The sequence below is a fragment of the Trichophyton rubrum genome (assembly GCF_000151425.1).
Source record: "Trichophyton rubrum CBS 118892 genomic scaffold supercont2.15, whole genome shotgun sequence".
Taxonomy (NCBI): Eukaryota; Fungi; Ascomycota; class Eurotiomycetes; order Onygenales; family Arthrodermataceae; genus Trichophyton; species Trichophyton rubrum.
In genome coordinates, this window is record NW_003456414.1 from 77,334 (window position 1) to 94,585 (window position 17,252).

At 48.3% G+C, this 17,252-nt stretch overlaps 8 protein-coding genes across 8 annotated transcripts; 2 read left to right on the forward strand and 6 right to left on the reverse strand.

The window, feature by feature from the left end:
• Positions 1-961: 961 nt before the first annotated feature.
• Positions 962-2,853, reverse strand: TERG_08475 (uncharacterized protein; the record flags this gene model as incomplete). The annotated part of the gene is made up of 2 exons (XM_003230951.2): positions 1,433-2,853; positions 962-1,362 (listed from the first exon to the last, which is right to left on the reverse strand). Exons 1-2 carry the CDS (start codon positions 2,211-2,213, stop codon positions 962-964), a joined length of 1,182 nt encoding a protein of 393 aa, XP_003230999.1. The 5' UTR covers positions 2,214-2,853.
• A 400-nt stretch (positions 2,854-3,253) lies between these two features.
• Positions 3,254-4,537, forward strand: TERG_08476 (uncharacterized protein; the record flags this gene model as incomplete). The annotated part of the gene is made up of 1 exon (XM_003230952.2): positions 3,254-4,537. One exon carries the CDS (start codon positions 3,254-3,256, stop codon positions 4,535-4,537), a length of 1,284 nt encoding a protein of 427 aa, XP_003231000.2.
• A 372-nt stretch (positions 4,538-4,909) lies between these two features.
• TERG_08477 (uncharacterized protein) lies at positions 4,910-5,475 on the reverse strand (the record flags this gene model as incomplete). The annotated part of the gene is made up of 2 exons (XM_003230953.1): positions 4,910-5,404; positions 5,473-5,475. The coding sequence occupies 2 exons, from the start codon at positions 5,473-5,475 to the stop codon at positions 4,910-4,912; spliced, it is 498 nt and encodes a 165-aa protein (XP_003231001.1).
• Positions 5,476-5,995: 520 nt separating this feature from the next.
• TERG_08478 (uncharacterized protein) lies at positions 5,996-7,875 on the reverse strand (the record flags this gene model as incomplete). The annotated part of the gene is made up of 2 exons (XM_003230954.1): positions 5,996-6,982; positions 7,051-7,875. 2 exons carry the CDS (start codon positions 7,873-7,875, stop codon positions 5,996-5,998), a joined length of 1,812 nt encoding a protein of 603 aa, XP_003231002.1.
• A 494-nt stretch (positions 7,876-8,369) lies between these two features.
• TERG_08479 (uncharacterized protein) lies at positions 8,370-10,842 on the reverse strand (the record flags this gene model as incomplete). The annotated part of the gene is made up of 2 exons (XM_003230955.2): positions 10,131-10,842; positions 8,370-10,054 (listed from the first exon to the last, which is right to left on the reverse strand). The coding sequence occupies exons 1-2, from the start codon at positions 10,504-10,506 to the stop codon at positions 8,370-8,372; spliced, it is 2,061 nt and encodes a 686-aa protein (XP_003231003.2). The 5' UTR covers positions 10,507-10,842.
• A 480-nt stretch (positions 10,843-11,322) lies between these two features.
• TERG_08480 (uncharacterized protein) lies at positions 11,323-13,269 on the reverse strand (the record flags this gene model as incomplete). Its single annotated transcript, XM_047748958.1, has 4 exons — positions 11,323-12,807; positions 12,875-13,096; positions 13,165-13,179; positions 13,234-13,269. The coding sequence occupies 4 exons, from the start codon at positions 13,267-13,269 to the stop codon at positions 11,323-11,325; spliced, it is 1,758 nt and encodes a 585-aa protein (XP_047604951.1).
• A 308-nt stretch (positions 13,270-13,577) lies between these two features.
• TERG_08481 (uncharacterized protein) lies at positions 13,578-16,718 on the forward strand. The gene is made up of 3 exons (XM_003230957.2): positions 13,578-13,626; positions 13,700-13,911; positions 13,979-16,718. Exons 1-3 carry the CDS (start codon positions 13,624-13,626, stop codon positions 14,340-14,342), a joined length of 579 nt encoding a protein of 192 aa, XP_003231005.1. The 5' UTR covers positions 13,578-13,623; the 3' UTR covers positions 14,343-16,718.
• TERG_08482 (uncharacterized protein) lies at positions 14,793-16,955 on the reverse strand (the record flags this gene model as incomplete). The annotated part of the gene is made up of 1 exon (XM_003230958.1): positions 14,793-16,955. One exon carries the CDS (start codon positions 16,953-16,955, stop codon positions 14,793-14,795), a length of 2,163 nt encoding a protein of 720 aa, XP_003231006.1.
• Between the last annotated feature and the right edge of the window lie 297 nt (positions 16,956-17,252).

Sequence of the window (17,252 nt, forward strand, 5' to 3'; positions counted from 1 at the left end):
CATACTCGGGTTATTCACGGAACTTGGTAGCAAAGAGAGAAAGGCTAGCTTTGCCAAACTGGAAGCTTTAGCATAAGCACTCTTAGAAGCCCCGCGGCTATTCAATTATTCGAAAATTGGTCAGGTAGGAGGAAGATAGGAGGGGGGTTTGCGGTCGGTAGAGGTACAGCTCTACAGAGACTTGGTACGTGAGCGGCTGTGCTACTGAGTCTGATGGTGATGTGAAGAGGCCGGTGTTGGGGTTCTGATCGAAGACAAGGGTAGCAGAGAAGCTGTATCTGGGGCCACCGCAGCCATGCACCAAATTGAGATGCAGGATGCTCTGTGGTTGGGGGAAGGGAAAGAAGTGGAACAGCACGATCGATAAGCTGTTGTTGCTTGGTGGGGAGATATTGCTTTCCTTTGGAACAGCCAAGATTACAGGCTAGCTTGCGCCCCGGATCCTGGGGGAATTGAGTCGCTATCGGCCTTGCGCAGATATCCAGTTGCTCGGCAGCAGGGGAGATACTGAGGAGACACCGGAAGCAGGGAGTTTGTGATACTTGATATAACGCAAAAGTTGCAGCGTCAAGAAGATGCGAGCCGGCGTCTGTTCGGGTTTCCATTTTTGGATGGGGCAGGCGCGCGGCCCGAACAATGTTCCGCAGATGCTGATTCAGCAACCCTCCATCCATTTGGGCATTAGGTACTCCGTAGACAACATAGAGTTTTATAGATGGAAACACAAAGGGAGAGGGTCAAATGAAAATGCTATTAAGAAACTATGCCTTCGTCTAGTCAATAACGCAATCAGATAAGCAAGGAAACTTTTAAACCTGCAAGCAAAGGAATGCAAGAACGGAAGATGCAATGGGCCAGATCCAGTGTCAGGCATGCTCAGGCTATAATGCACGTTTCTAGGGTCAGAGAAGAAAACAAGGACATAATATATATATATATATATATATAGGGAGGGAGAAGTTTAGGACATCGTCGCAGTGATCGCGGCCCGGGGCTTATCCGAATCGCCAACAGCCAAGTTCACCATTTTCTCCTCAAGCTCGGCCTCGGTCGCTGTGGGAGGCGTTTCTCGAAGACACTTTCCGGATCCCCCCTTGAGGTAGTCTTCATGTTCACCTATAAATTTGCCTGCCTGGATCCACCTCTCACGGTAGGCCTGCCGTTTCTGAGCAGCCAGGGCATTCAAAGCTGGCCAGTAGACAGAATGGTCATACTCAAACTCAACGTCTCCACCAGTTGCTTTGAGGAGTTGAGAAGGCGGAACATGCTGGCGCATGTCCTCGTTAAACTTCAGCTTCTCCCTCGTCAGCGGGTCAATGAAAGGAGTGATCAACTTGAAGAAGCCAAGAATAAAGAAGGACACTACAACAAATTATAGATTAGACGACAGATCCTGTAAAACAGTAAAAAGGCGTTTTATAAAAGCACATACTATTAATAACTAGAGCCCTGCCGAGACGCTCTGGGTAATGGTTTTGTAAGATGCTTAGAGTTTGCCTTCCTTGAGACAAAGTTGCATTCTGTCCAGAGCTGGTTTCCTTAAAATTCACGAGCAATGCAAGAGACTCTTGGCCAGGGCCCATGAGATCGATGACGCGTTCAATCATGAAGACGAGATGTTCGATCTGACGAGGGCTGTGTTCGGTATTCTGCTTGCTAGGGTTAAGGTACAGGCAGGGTCTAGCATGAATGTCATAACCCAGAATCACCTGTTTGCCGGTTTCATTCTCAATTGAAATGTATTCCGGAGTATGCTCCTTCACGCCGTACTCGCGACGCCATGTCAAGGTCGCCTGCAGTCGGGTCTCTGCACTAGCAACGTTCCACTTTGTAGCACGAAGGTATCGGAGTAAGCATTCTCGCGTGAGGAACATGCATTCATCATCGCTAAGTGGCTCACGAGGTGCATTCTTTGCTGACGTAGTCGGTATCGTGGTCCACCCTCTCACCAATGCCAGGAGGCTGTCGTACTTAGATTTCTGTTCGGCGGTCAGCTCTGCTGGCGGGGTAGGCTTGCAAGAGTCAAGTGGTCCGCGAAAGAGAGTTTTAATCAGCCCGTCAGCGGCGGATAACGGAAGGTCGGAGATATCAACGGTCTTTTCTGCGGGTTCCGGCTTTTCGTTCTTATTCGCTTCTGCTTGCATGGTTCCTTCTGGCTTAATGTTCTCCTTCGCAAGGTCTTGTGGCGGTGCAGCCGTGCCCTCAGAGACCATATTGCCTTTCCCAGAGCGAAGCAGAGCGTCTTGACCAAGCGAAGCAGAAATAACAGACACAGGCTGCTCTTCTCTTTAGCCGTCGTCTTGGTTGTCGGTTGCTCGTCGTCTGTTGTGTTATTATTACGATATTATTAGTTACTTGCTTTAGGAGAAAAGAGCGCCAAGACCTCGTTTCCAGGGGAGCTACGAGTTGGCAGAATCTCACCGCCTTCGTTAATTGAGGCGCGACTTTTAAACGCGTCTGAGAAAGCCAAAATAGGCAACTTTTGACATCTTCGATTCTTTTGTATGATGTTGGCCGTTTTCTCATATTAAGCACTGTATACCCATAAATAAGGATAGTTCAATTGATAATGGCTGAACTAACGGTGCAACTAAATGAGCTCTTTGGCGGTTCTTTTCCCGATGGACTTCCCCAGGACGTGTTGGGCGAGCTGTTGTCCATTCTGCAACTCCACGCAATTGACCCGCAGGAGCTCTTTTACAAGTGGGAATCATACTGTCTGAAGATGGCCGGAGAAGAAACAGTTTTGAATTTGGACACTGTTCGTGCCTTCAAGCGCAACCTTCACGATGCTATAGAGAGAGAATCGCGAGCAAAGACCCAAATACGGGGGGCAGAGAAACGAAATACGGGCCCGGCAGCGCCTCGCCCTACTGCTGGAGCGAACCAGGGGATAATTGATATGTAAGTATTGCAAGAGAAAACATTTTGGTCTTGTGAGATACTGATATCACTTAAGGTTAGATGATTTTGGACCCAATACACCGAAAAGGACCGCGAGTGGCTCGACAGGAAGTTCTGTAAAACGAAAGGCATTAGACACTCCTCCAAACTCAAGATTTAATAAAGGCACGAAGCTAGATTCACCAGGAAGCGTGAATACGCCATCACGCACTGTTGATGGTGCCACTAACGGAAATTCGTATGGAGTCTTTTTCACGCACCATTAGAAGCCACTAACGATTGAAACAGATCTACCCCATTCTCCGCACGCCAAAACAGTGGACAAGTTATTGAGACGCTCAATCCTGATATGAGGATGGCATCTGTTCCTCTGGCACCTTACTCTGACTCCCGCATTAAGCTGACGGCCAATACCGACATCAAGAAGTTTTCGTATAAACCCATGGCGATGAAGTTGTCGGAGGCTTCAGAGATTCTTGATGACCGAATAGACGAGTTCATGGCGGTAGTTCAGAAACACCACAAATTGGATGATTCAGCCTTTGGCAATGCTGCCCAACAAAGCACACGGGAGGTTGTTGCCGTGGGAAGAATCGCGTCAGATAGCCCTGAGGGGAAACTGAATACTGCTTCTATTGTCCTTGAAACTTCTAGGCGAACAGGGGCCGGTTTACGGGTACCACTGAAGATCGATAAACTCCAACATATAAACTTCTTCCCCGGCCAGATTGTCGCTCTCCGAGGTATAAATGCCTCTGGAGAGTACTTCACAGTATTCGACGTGTTGACTATTCCACTGCTACCACTGCCTGTGTCACTGCCATCAGAAGTAGAGGCCACAAACGAAAAGCTTGACAGCTTTGGTGATCAGCCATTGAACTATATGTTCGCCGCTGGCCCTTATACAACAGATGATAACTTAGCGTTTGAAGCTCTAAATACCCTCTGTGAGAAAGCTGCGGAAGAATGTGTTGATACGCTCATATTACTGGGCCCGTTCATAGACTTGGAGCACCCCCTTATTGCGTCGGGTGATTTTGACCTTCCGGAGTTGAAGGGCTTGGATCCGGATACTGCCACCCTCACCACCCTTTTTCAACACTGCATCTCGCGACCATTGACCCAGCTTGCTTCAAAGGTACCGAATATATACATAATACTGATACCTTCAGTCCGAGATGCCGTTAGCAAGCATGTTTCATGGCCACAGGAAATCCTTCCTAAAAAAGAACTGGGCCTGCCTCCTAAACAGGCGAAAGTCGTCACAAACCCTGTGGCTATCTCATTAAACGAAATCATGGTGGGCCTCTGTGCTTCTGACTCACTGTATGAACTGAGACGAGAGGAAGTAGTGGGTGGGCGGCCAAGTGAAAGCGATCTATTGAGCCGTCTGCCAAGATATCTAATTGAGCAGAGGCATTTTTCTCCAGTTTTCCCTCCAACTGCACGAGAAAATCTCCCGAAATCTGGTGTTGAAGAAAATCTTCAAATAGGATCTATGCTTGATACTAGATATCTTAAGCTTGGAGATTGGTGGAAGGCAAGACCAGATATCCTAATAACCCCCAGCGTTCTGCCGGGGTTTGTCAAGGTCAGCATAGCTCATCTTCGCATATTTCTATGTGTTGTCTAATAGATCAACTTAGGTTGTTGAAAGTGTTCTTGTCATTAACCCCGGGAAATTATCCAAGCGGCGAGGTCCTGGAACATATGCACAAATTGCTGTTCATCCTAAAAGGCTCACTGAAGAAGAACGGGAGTCGAAATTTGTAGGGCACAAAGTGTACGAGAGGGCAAGGGTTGATATAATTCGCATCTAAACGCATATTCCACATGATTTTGTCGTTTACTGTTTATTATTTCAGAGTCTGGTCGCTGTGATGAAATATTGATGAGAACATGTAAAAATATATGAATCCGGAACACACCCCGGGTATCTATCTTACTCCATAGAAAACGAAAACCGCTACGGCCGAAAATTCAGTGACAGCCGGATGTAGTATTATCATCTTAAACAAACCATCCGCTTTCGCCTCCTTGCGTCACTTCCCGGAAGTGCTGCTGTGCCGCCCCTTGCGCCTAGCCCAATATTATTCCCTCTTCCAGCAGGCCTGGTTTCGCCTCTCTCCCCTTGCACCAACCGCATACCACTCATCAGCTCTTCTAGTCCCAAATCCCGCCACGCGACTTGCCTCCTTGAGTCCATGGCTCTAGTAATGCCAAATGCAGCATGCTGGTCCGGCACAACATCGTCTTCATCTTCGGGATTAACTGGTTGGAACTGCGGCTGCACGAATATATCCTCTATAGGGAGAAATGAGGGAATGTTGGCGGGAGATGAAAAGTCATTCATTGCATTTATTTGTTGTTGTTGCTGGGAATCGGATGTTTTCATGGACGAAGGAGTGAATAACGAGGTATGTGGGCGGTTGAAGTCTTCAAACACATCCGCCAACCGCGGATGGTGGAGGTGGAGGTGTGTCGCGGAAGAGTCTTTGGACTATTTGAGTAGGTTAGCTAATTAAACACTCTTCTGCAGATAAATGGATTTGGAGGATTCCTATGTACCATCTCCTTATTTTATCAGGGTTATCTTCTATATTTCTTGTGCTTTCGTACTTCGCAAACTCATGTTGTTGATATCAAGCTATTTTAAAGTTGAGCCTCACTGTTTAACTTTAGTTACAGTCACGTGGTAAAATCACCGCACGATTCCCGACGCAATGGCCAGATGTCTGAATCTTTTATTCATATTTTCTTTCGAAAAAACCCAGCAAAAACCCATAGCAACTTAGTGACCATTATCATCTGTATCCATGACGCCACATACCCACAGATTGTATGCTTCATACCCTTGTAAATCAACGCAAAGAAGGACGCTGGGACGTATAAAATAAATACAGACACGACGCAGGATCCTCGTTGCCAACAGACTAAATCGCGAATACAGAAGGTAATAAAAAACCGATATCGGCTTCTTCGCGATCATCAACGCGATCAACCCGGTGCTCATTTGCGTTGGACTGATAAAAGTTGCCATTTAGAGCCCTTGAATGCACAGTACTTCACGGCTAACTAGGTGCTTACCAGTTTAGCTCTGATTTTCTGTGCTCATTCGGTGGACAACAGGGACAGCGCTAGGTGGTAAACTTCCCATCTCTGTGACAACCATGTCAACATATTCCGCAGGGGTAAGATCGTGCATAATATTCAAGAGCTGCAGGTTAGGCATCTCGCGCCAATTTTCGAGGGGAAGCTTTGGGTTTTTCAAGTGTGCTGGTATTTCAATAGCAGAAGATGAAGAGCCCTTGGATGTTTCGGGCTTGACATTTGTGACTGGCGGAGGGAGGTCTGTAAGTGTTGTACATGGTTCGGCAGCAACCAGCTCATCGGCCTCAGCTATCTCATTGACAACTATGCTGTCGAGCGCAACACGGTCGGTGAATTTGATAGTTTCACAGCATACAATGACAGGAATGTTCATACCTCCCGGTTTTTCCTTGGCCGACATAGCTACTAGAGCAGTGCCAACCCTAGAGAATAAACCGCCATTACTGGTCATGGCATGCGCACCGAGGAAAACTTTCGTCGCATCTTTGACAGCCTGACTTATTCCGTTGATAAGAGAATATTGAACCCTTAGTCCAGCCTTAGCTAGGGTTTGGGCAAGGTTTCTCCCTTCGAACAAAGGACGGGTATCAATGATCGAGACACGGAATTTTTTCCCTTGCTTATGTGCAGTAAGCAACGTCCTCTGGATCACACTGCTGCCGGAAAAGCAAAGTATAACGTCACCATCATCAATCTTCCCGGCAGCACTGTTGGCAATGACCTGGCCTGCAACAGTGATCTTTTCACGAATAAAATTGTCGATGAAATCATAAATCTCTTGTTTAGCATCCGGCTCGGGAACAGAAGGGTCAATGGACGAGACAATCAGCTTTAGAGCACGGATTGCGTTTCCCTGACTGATTGCAAGGGGTCGGCAACTTGCCAAAAAGGCAATTTGGTGGCCCAGATGAGTTGTCAGGTGTCTGGTTAGGGATGTTCCTGGAGGTGTAATGTATGATTGAACAACCTTGAACGGAAACAATCAGTGATCAGTTCCCCTCACGCAGAAAAATTGACAGCTAAAGGTTGACATACCCGTTTGAATGCTAAAAGTGTAGCAACGCAGCGGGCGCTACTCCCACAAACAACGTAGTCCTTAATCTGCATTCCAAGAGACAGCACCGCAGGATGAACGTCCTTGTTTGCGCCCGCGATTCCAGTCCTCCTCGTATACCATGGCAAATGGCCAAAGACAGCAACGACCTTCTCGTCAACGACTTCTCTCCTTTTCTTCTTAGACGATGTCGACTCTACCGGCGCAGGCGGGGTAGGTAACGTATGTACTGATCCATGCCTTGTTGTTGACGACTTGCTCGACGACTTCAAAGTATCCGATTTAACAGAGGCAGCCTTCTTTGGCGTCAGCGGGCCTTGCGGTGTTGAAGTAGCCGAAGAAACGGTTGAACCAGTAGAAGCAGCGTAAGGAGCAGTATCGTCTTCTTGGTCTTCGCTTGTGGGACGAGGACGCTCCTGTTTCTCCTTCGCGCGCCTCGCAGCCTTCTCGGCTTTTGCTCGTTTCTTCAGTTCAGCGCCGGAGAGCTTCTCTGTACCATCTGGAGCAGCTGGTTTCTCCTTTGCCTGTTTTTGAGCGCTGGCGGGCTTTGGCGTTTTTGCTGGTGCTGTGTCGGCTGGTGGAGTAGATTGCGCACCTGGCTGTGTCGCGGCCGCGTGCGGAGCTGGAGCGCTTTCTTGATCTTGCCGGGTTGCCATAGTAGTAGCTCTGTCGGATATTGGGATGGCAAGCTGCTCGCTGCTGCAGTCACTGGCCGTAGCCCTCGAGTCTTCTTCTATTGCGAAGACGGTTACGGTGGTGGTTGTGGTGATGTGCGGATATTGTGCTGGCGGCGGAAGTTGAGTCATGGTGGACACTCTTTAAGCTATCAGACACAACAACCGCAGCCAAGACAGGCAGGACAGGGCAGATTGTAGAAGAGGCCACAGCAGAGATGGAGATATATACATGTACGTGAGTGACTATCATTACAGTGAAGAGCAGTCAGGTTCAATAATTAATATTAGGACCCGGTGACAGCCCTTGTTCATTTATTTATTCACAGGCTATCTTGCCAATTCCACCAGTCGACAAGGAAATATCACAAAAGGGAAAATAGAAAAAGTAAGGTGGTGTATCAAAGGGGGGGAGAAGAAGAAGAAGAAGAAGGAAAAGAACAGCTCGAACATTTCAACATGCAAGTACTCCGCGCCCGTCCTGCCTTGCGGCATTGAAAACACCACTAGCATAACCAAAAAGCCTCAGGCTCCCCCTGGGAAAGAAAGGATCGTATCCGTTTGAAGTAGAAAAGTGAGTGAGGTCAGAGGTCTCGTTTCTCGTCATATAGGTTTGTCGTTCATCGTCAGTTGTTGTTGGCTTCAAGTTCACCGAGCACCTTTCTGGCAGCATGGCTGGGCCGAGCAGGTCTCTTCTTGACGCCGAATCGTTCACAGTCGTCAGCAAGCTTTTTGCGGAACATGTTCAGGTCGGAAAGAAGGTCTTCCATCTCAGCCTGGACTTCAAGGGCTTCCAGGTCGAAACGGCTCAATCCAGGTTCCTTGTCTCCTATCTGGTCATCGAGGCCGGGAGGGGCGGTGTTTTCCTTTTCTGCCTCTTCCTCCAGTATTTCGATGTTGCTCTCATCCTTTGCGAGCAAGGAGCGGACACTACTCTGTCTGTTTCTCTGTTTGGGTACTTGTACCGGGGGTATAGGGTTCTTCAAACTCTCTAGTGCCAGTTTCAGGTGAAGTCGGAGAGCCTCGTTTTCGGTCTGAAGTTGTCTGATCTTGGTTTCACTGACCATCTTCATTTCTTCCATCAACTGCTGCATCCTGGTCACCTGTTTTTGGTACTCTTCTAGTTTTTCAGTTTGTAATTCACTTTCTCGTTTCGTTACTGCTTGCTGGCTGACGCTGAGCTGCAGCGTACGAATCAATTCGGCCATTTCCGCGATTTCAGCGTCTCGTTGTGCAGCAGATATATGGTCCTGGTTGACAACAGCACGGTTACGGATGCGTTTGGCCTGGTTGGCGTAGCGAAGTGTCGAGAGTGTCTCGTCATAGTCTCCTGGGGCAATGCATGCTATCATCGCAGTCTTTGAATTTCCTCCTAAACTGTCCTTGAGGAGCCAGGTGAGAATGGAGTCTCGGTAGGGAACAATATCCTTGGTCTTGCGTCCATTTTGGCGCTGTTTAGTGTCTGCCAAAGCCGCAATTACGCGGCCCAATGTGGTCAATGACTTGTTAATATTTGAACCCTCTCGCAGTCTCTTTCCAGTTGCCTCCGTGGATTTGGCCCTTTCGGAACCTGCAAGATCTACCAGCCGGATACGGGCAACTCTCTCTGTAGTTTCATCAGAAGATAAGTCGTGATGAATCTGCTTCAGCATAATCGTGAAAACAGCATGCGATCTCGAGCTGGTATCGTTCATTTTCGTACTGGCAATTGTGCGAGATGCATCGCCTTTCCGCATGTAACGCATAATCTCATCAATGTTCCGAACTGGTACGTCCGTTAGATCCTTCACATATGGTCCGTCTGTGGGAGACTCTCGGATTTTAAGATAATATGGAGGGTCTGTTCGAGGAACTAGCAAGTCACGGACATGTTCGTTGTATACCTCAAAATAGGAAACACGGACATTGTAGGTAATATCCGGCGAGTTTGAGTTCTCAATGCGCTGGAATAGATCCTCACATGTTCGAGGAATCAGTCCAGGCTGCTCTGGAGTACCCATCATTGTATAACTCTTCCCTGAGCCCGTCTGTCCATATGCAAATATACAGGTGTGGTATCCTTCAAAGTTGTGGTCCAAAAACTCTTCACCCAGACAATTATAAACATCCTCCTGTTCAGCATAATGTGGATCTGCCCTGTTGTGTGACCAGAAGGAGTTGTCAAATGTGAAGCTCTTCTCTTCAACAGCTTTACTTCTGCTCTGGGCTCTCGCATTAGCGACATTCGCATTGGCAGAAGATGGTGCAGACAACGTCGTCGATTGCGTCCGAGGGTTCATCGAAACCAAACATTCCGTCCCATTACTTATTTCTACAAAATTACGTTAGATTTGAGCTTGAAAAGTAGAATATCTGCCTCCAAACGTGGAACATGGAGGGGGTCAAACCTCTCGGCAAAAATGCTCTGACACGCACAACGACCTTGACGTTTCCTCCGCTACTTATTGGCGCGTCACACTTAGGTGCGGGTACCATGACGCTTTCTCTCGATCGAAATGAAGGTGTGGACGCGGTCGATCTTAACGCGGCTGATGATGCAGATGTAAAGGAGGCCATACTTGGTGTCGCGCCGGGATAATAATATTGTGCCGGAGACTCGACTGGCGGAGTGCAAACTCTGCCCTGGGGCGCAAAGTGATCAGATTGGCCTCCAATGTTGCTGTAGAAGCGTGGATCCAGAGCCATATTCCTACTGTCGGACTTTAATATATGGGCAAATTCGGAGAGAATGTCATGAAGTCGAGAAAGGTGGTTATGAAACATGTAGAGTGAGGAGAAAGATAAGAAGAAAAGAAAGAAAGAATGAATGAATGCTGTGATGTGGAAGAGGTGTGGAGGGATGGGTGTAAGAGGAAGAGACCTGGCCTCGCTCGGCGTCTCCCGTGTGGATGTTGGTATAAGTTGTGGAGTAATAATGTAGCGTTACCTTTGTATCTTGGGGGCGGTGGCAGGTGGTCAAAGGAAGCTGCTGTCACAGGGACAATCGCATTATAACAACGGGCAAACGAGGAGCGCTGGGGGGATATCAATGCTAATATAGCTTTTCTCGCGGAAAAGGACTGCTTCGTGAGCTCCCTAAAAGCACCAGGTGTTAGCCCCTTGGAATCCTGTGACAGGCGCTTCCCCTGTAGAAGAAAAAAGCTGGGGAAGTTCCGTTGCTGTTTCTTTGTGTTCTGGTGGCGGAGAGGACGAAAAACAGAGGAACTCACGGCTCAAGGATCGCGGCGAGTGCAGAGACAGCAGGAATCGGTCTGACCTTCTGGCGGACAGCCTGAGAAAAGCGCCTGTTTTATGGCGGGCGTTGAGGATGTTGATCTGCTCCGTCTCACAGGCTGTTCTGGATTATCTAGTTCGCGGCTTTGCTTACTTTGATAGAGGCCGGCGTTGCCAGGGTAACAGTCACGTGATCGGGTGTTTAGTTTAGGTTTGGTTATATGGTTTTATGTATCTGGGGATGATGGGACGGGACATGGAGATGGAGATGGAGAGAGAGAGAGAGAGAGAGCTGGTTTTACGATAGGTAGCTACGTGATATATGAAACGATGTCTAGAAGTGGGACAAAGATGGATAAATACCAGCTAGTTCAGGATGAGGCCTTTACCAATGAGCTCCTTGCCGATCTCCTGCAACAGGGCCTTCTCCTTCTTGAAAGCATCGACTGCCATCTTCTCTGATATTATCGACTCGACCTCCAGCGCCCTACATAGCTCTACCACCTCGCCACCAACTGGTGCATGGTGTACTAGGAGGCCTAGTGATAGAAGCAAGCCGTGCAGGGTTTCGGGACTCTCCTTCTCAGCCCGGATAGCCTCGACTACTGATGCAACTAGCTCAAACTGGTCAGCTTCTAGTAGACTTTCCGCCTCCGGTGGATCAAGCAGCCTTTTATTATGATTAGCCGCGGCAAGGTTGAAGATAAGAGATGTGCCCGTTGCCCTGAGACTGCTGCGGTGGTCTAGGAGGGCATTTGTTGCAAGCTTGATGCAGGTGTGGCGGAGGGCGTCATGACTTGAAAGCTGAGTTAGGTAGAGGTGAGATGTAAACAGGTTGCACGCTAGATGTGTCATAACAAGCTGCTGGTTGTATTGAGTGTCTGCAAGATCATTCGCTCGGGACATGAGAGTCAATATGGTTCCATGGCCGTGTTCCTCAGCAAAGTATCCGCTAACTCTCGGGTCGGAAAATGCGACTCGAAAAAGATCCAGAATGGCAAAATGTGTTTCTACCGGAAGAGAGAGGAACTTTGTCTTCACAAAGAAGGTAAGTTGGCTGAGGTCCGGCAATGGAGGTTTTGACTGGTCGGTATTTGATGCTTTGATAAAGTTGACCAAGGCAACGATATTAGCATCGCCAGCAGCAGCTCCGACCTTTGACAATAGTTTATCTAAGGGGGGAAACTTCTTGTAGGAAATGTATTGATCAATATGACGCTCCAAACTAGGAAGTTTGAGGCTGGAGTGAGGGTGCGGCGGCCAGGCCATCCGTAGAAGCAGCTGTACGTTTCCTCGAAGTTCTGCTGTATTTGCGCCAGACCACTGATTCTCCTTTTCGCCCCTTAGATAGGTGATAAAAGTTGGAGTTGCCCTCACTTGGTAATGAGAAGACACATCATATGCTCGGCTGATATCCACCTTTATTAGGACGGCTTTGCTGCCAGCTTCTTCTGCGAGTGCGTCATAGGTTGGGTATACTATTTTGCAGGGAGGACAGGTGGAGGAAGTGAAGAATATTACAGCACACGAGGATTTTGCAGATGCAAGTAGACTTTCGACCTCCCTAAGCGTTGAGGCATTCCGGACCTGGTCTTTAGAAGGCTTTTGGGCTACGTTGGTCTCCGTTACTGCTGCGCTTGCCGGTAAGGATGCAGGCACAGGCTGAATATCAGGTCCCTGGGTAGCCCCGCGGAGCATACCATCAATGTAAGGTTTCATCATCTGGCCGAAGGGGGTATTAAGAAAGGTCTCCGGGAGATTTCTGATGTGATCTGGAATCCCCTTGCCAACAAGAAACATAGCCAAGTCATGGGTGAAATTGTTACAGTTTCGAAGGAACAGGTCGTATGACTGAGATGAGTAGAATGTTAGAGCTCCGCCTCAAATTTTTGTATGAAGGTGGATGGGTATCTCATACACTCTCATGGTAAGTCTCAGCCAATGACTCCATGTACTCTGATATCATGTCCAAGGGTAGGTCAGTGCGTCCCAGGTTAATCGTCTCCATCGGCTGGCCGTGATGAGTTGAGCCAGGAGCCGCTTGCTGGATACCTCTACCAAAGAAGTATTCTGTCCCGTCCAGAACTATGGACGTATGGTATATTGCATCTATCTGCACGCCTGTCAATGGACGAGAAAGCTAGAAGGATCTCCGTTAGCTTGTGTATTCGGCCAGAAGAGGAGAGAAAGGCCAAATCCCTGGCATACATCTCTGGCAAGTCCCTATATCACGGTTAGCAGGTGTGGAGGCATAGCGGGCATGGGACGTTAGGTCACCTTAGAGAGGTCATAAACGTATAGTATAACATCCATCTCGAACTGAATATTGGGCGTAAATGATATTAACTAGGCATTTATCAGGCATGTAGAGATATTTATGCCCCGCTGGAGAGTCGACAGACAAGGCAGCAAGAGGCCGCGTCTCTTCTTCGGTGGCTTTCAGTTAAAGCAGGCCGCCAAGACGTCCTCGCATAGTTTCTTTTAGTTAAAGGTCGGCCCCTAAGAGTCCGCTTGGGTTAGTTAAAGCAAGGCCTAGAGACGGCGCCTAAGGAGTACGAGGAAGCGCCTAAAAGAAAGTTGACGTCGTGAAAACGCTGGGCCAAGCTTTGAAGGCTTGAGGATCAACTAACCGCGACTCTCTTCAGACGGATGAAGATGTCATGAAGCATGGTACGTCAATACCCTTTCTACCCTGTACTACATATGTTACTTCCAATAGAAGACTAACTGATGCGATCCGCAGCCTCCGAAACGTCGAGGTACAGCAGCCTCGTCTGCAGGGCCGAAGGACAAGAAACCGCGGCTTTCGAAGCTCGCGAAAGAGAATAATATTACTAGTGAAGAAGAAGCAGAGATCAGAGAAGCCTTCCATCTATTCGCAGTGACCGATAATGAAGAGTATGCTTCGGAGAAAGAGGGCGTTATTGCGACCCGAGATGTGCGTCGGGCGTTGATGTGAGACGATCAAAGGACTTAACGCTACCTATTTAAAACAGTTACTGATATGCCTTGGATGCCACAGAGCTTTGGGCCTTGCGCCAACTGACAACGCCGAGTTGAAGTCTGTTATCTCTGCTGTAGATCCGGCGGGTGAAGGGTTCGTCATATACGAGCATTTTCTATCCGTGGCGGCGCTGAAACTACATAATCGGAGCGAAGACTCGATATCTGCGGAGGTTGAGCATGCGTATAGCTTGTTCACACATGGGACAGAGGGGCCTATACTTATGTCTCATCTAAGGGCTGTTGCAAAGAGTTTGAAGGAGGACGTGAGTGAGGAGTTGATGAAGGACATGATTCGAGAAGCCAACGGAGGGGATGGGATACAGTCGGGTGTCACGATCGAGCAGTTCAAGGATGTCATGAAGAGGGCTGGCGTGTTTTGAGCTATACCTGGGCAATACCTGGTTAAGAAGAGACAAGGCACTTACATATAAAAAAAAAAAAAAAAAAGGGATCAGTACCCATGAAGAGATAACGTTTACTTGAAGTGTCACTTTGGTTTCACATCGTGTGGACGGCAAGCTGTCTTTGATTCGTAACTAGAAATCAAACATCGTCTTCCAGGAACATTATATACTGCTTTTGAACGAATAGAAACTGCCGGCCGAACAGCTCGGTCTTAGCTGTTACTACTTGCCTGGTCATGCAGAACAGCACATATTATACAAGCAAAACACCATGCCAGAAAGTGCACCAGGAGAACAAGAAATAGCAAATAAGGAGTGAACCAACGCCGGTATCATGATGATCCTGAGTATCATTAGATAGAAGAGAGAGTGCATTCAGGGACATATACCAGAAAAGTCGGCATATTTCTTCGAGTCTCATTTCTACTATAGGGCTTTTATCAGCTGTGGTACCGAGGAGGCACCTGGATTCTCATGCGAGACAATATTTGGCCCGTTCGATGTTTTCATAGGCGCGGCCAGTTTCTGTGACCTGTTGTCGATGACCGGCTCCTCATTAGTGCCAATCGAAGACTGGCTGCTGTTTTCAGAAAGTTTCGAAGTGTGTGATGATATGGAATCGGTGTTGGTTCTCCTAGACCAGTCAGTCTCGTCTGCCCGAGACTCTGCAGTACTTCCGGGCCTGCGTGGCAACTCTCCAAGTGGTATGCCATTTTCAGCCACCTGCGATTCACTAATGGACTTGGTATTTCTGCTGGAAATTGCTTGAGAGATACCCCTGCTAATTTCAGGCGATGACCCTACCAATTCATAGCAGAGCATGAAAACACCCCCTTGGGCGAGAACACTGCTCTCGCTAACCAAGGTGACATCCTCATCACTCAACCTGAACCAGTGTTCCTTCTTTTTCTTGATCCCATCAGCCTCAATGACGGGCTGGGGAACTTCAATAGGGAACAACTCCACAGGATATTTTCGGTAACAAATGTAGTGGCCGTTCTCGTGACGTCCGTGATGCGTGATTACAGCTCGTAGCTCATATCTTCTATCGAAACTGTTGACTTCGCTTTCAGGCCGAGGGAGCATCGATTCAGAGGGATTTATGCCCCAAATTTCGACGACCTCTTCCTTGGAGTCGCCGTTTGTTGGCATGGCACCCAAACACCATTCATCTAAATTCAGATAGTTTGGAAACCTCACATCTGCATAGTTCTTCCTTAGTGTACCCGTCATTTCGTCAAAGACACTGCGGTTGACATGTATAATTAGAGATTTCGGTGGCCTTGCAATTACTGCCTGCTTCGACTTCGTTGAGGCGACATGATTGCGCGAAGAGATGTGGCATTTTTCCTTCAGTGTGTTTTCGCTAAAATCGTCATTCTGAAGCGATTCAAGAACTGCATTTAACCTCGATTCGGCATTTCTTCTCAATGCTACATTAAGTTTTCCGGAGTCTGTTTCCTCCTGTGATTCTTCCACTGGGTCAATTTTGCCTAGCAGCTGTTCGAGCTGCGCCTGTGTCCGTTGCAAGGTACATTTGGCGCATTCCACACCCTCGATGGTTTCTAAGCTAGTATAATCGTCAAGGCATTCCCTGATATCGTATTCCCAATTTTTGCCCAGAGAAACCGTCAGGCAGTTAAATGGAATAAGCGAGAGGCCATCAGTCCAGCCGCATTCCATACACCCCACTCTCTGAGCCAGAAGCCCCTCCATCGGGCTACAATAAGGTACGCAGCTCCGATCAGTATCTGGCTCATCACCATCTTCGGTCAAAGGAGGACTTGGTAGGGTAACTTCGGCGCGATGACCATCTTGCCGAACTGTCTTGAGGCCAATATCACTGGTAATCCCCTTTGATGCTCCACGAATCTCTTTATCCACTTGGTCTGCGATGATGGAAAAATATTCCTGGGCGTCCTGTTGCTGCCAGCTGCACATAGACTTGAGTTCTGCAGGCAACCACAACTTCTGGCCAGCGTTTTCGGGATCATTAAGCTTGTCGATGATCACTCTCAGAGCAATATGTGTTGAAAGGGGGTGGCGGTGCCCCAGGTTTTGGATGTTCAATCCCAGGTATTCTCGCAAAGAACGAAGGGAAGCAAGGCCTTGAATTATGGAATTCTGGTAGCAGGAGTTATCCCAGTTCCCGAGCCCCGCGGGATAGACATCGTTGGACCCCAATAGCACACTGCTGAGGCTGGTGTACGCTCTTGACCGTGGAAGCAACGGGATAATGGAAGTTGTGGTGTGACCGAGGATTCTCTGCATTGCCTGACCCTTTTCATACAAATTTCGGTAACCTGTATAAGTCTCGTCCGAAGCCGAACTTTTCTGTGTTTTGTCCTTATCCAAAGCAGCCACAAGCCGCGACGGGGTCCAGTAGACGACGATTTTCCAGACCAGCCGAGGAAAAAAGTATGGCGAGATACCAAAGGTGTAGAGAAGGAAGTAGACGGACGCCAGAGAAACAAGAGCGTATATCAAGGAAGTCCTGTCGCCGGCGTGTCTGGAAGGAGGATCATGGTGGTTTCCGCGTATGCTGGATCGCTGTCTGGGAGGGTAGTGGTAACCCGGGTAGGAGTTCATAGTTGGCTGTCACAGAATGCGTGGTCGGAGCTCTTAGGGAGATGCGCAGGCGCGACTGCCACTAGCCGGCATATCTTGACGTCTCAGACGGTGTCCTGGGTCTCGCATCAAGCATCTTTCCGCAGGTCGGCGAGGTGGTGAGCTGCTGTTGTCACGGAGAGTCTTCTGCGACGGCTTGATGTTTGAGGGTCACTCAGAAGGCGCAAGTCGATGAAATGTTCAACTAAAAAAAAGTTGCGCCACTGGTCTTTCTGCCTAACCGGGATTTTTTTTTTTTTTGTATTTTCTTTTTATTCC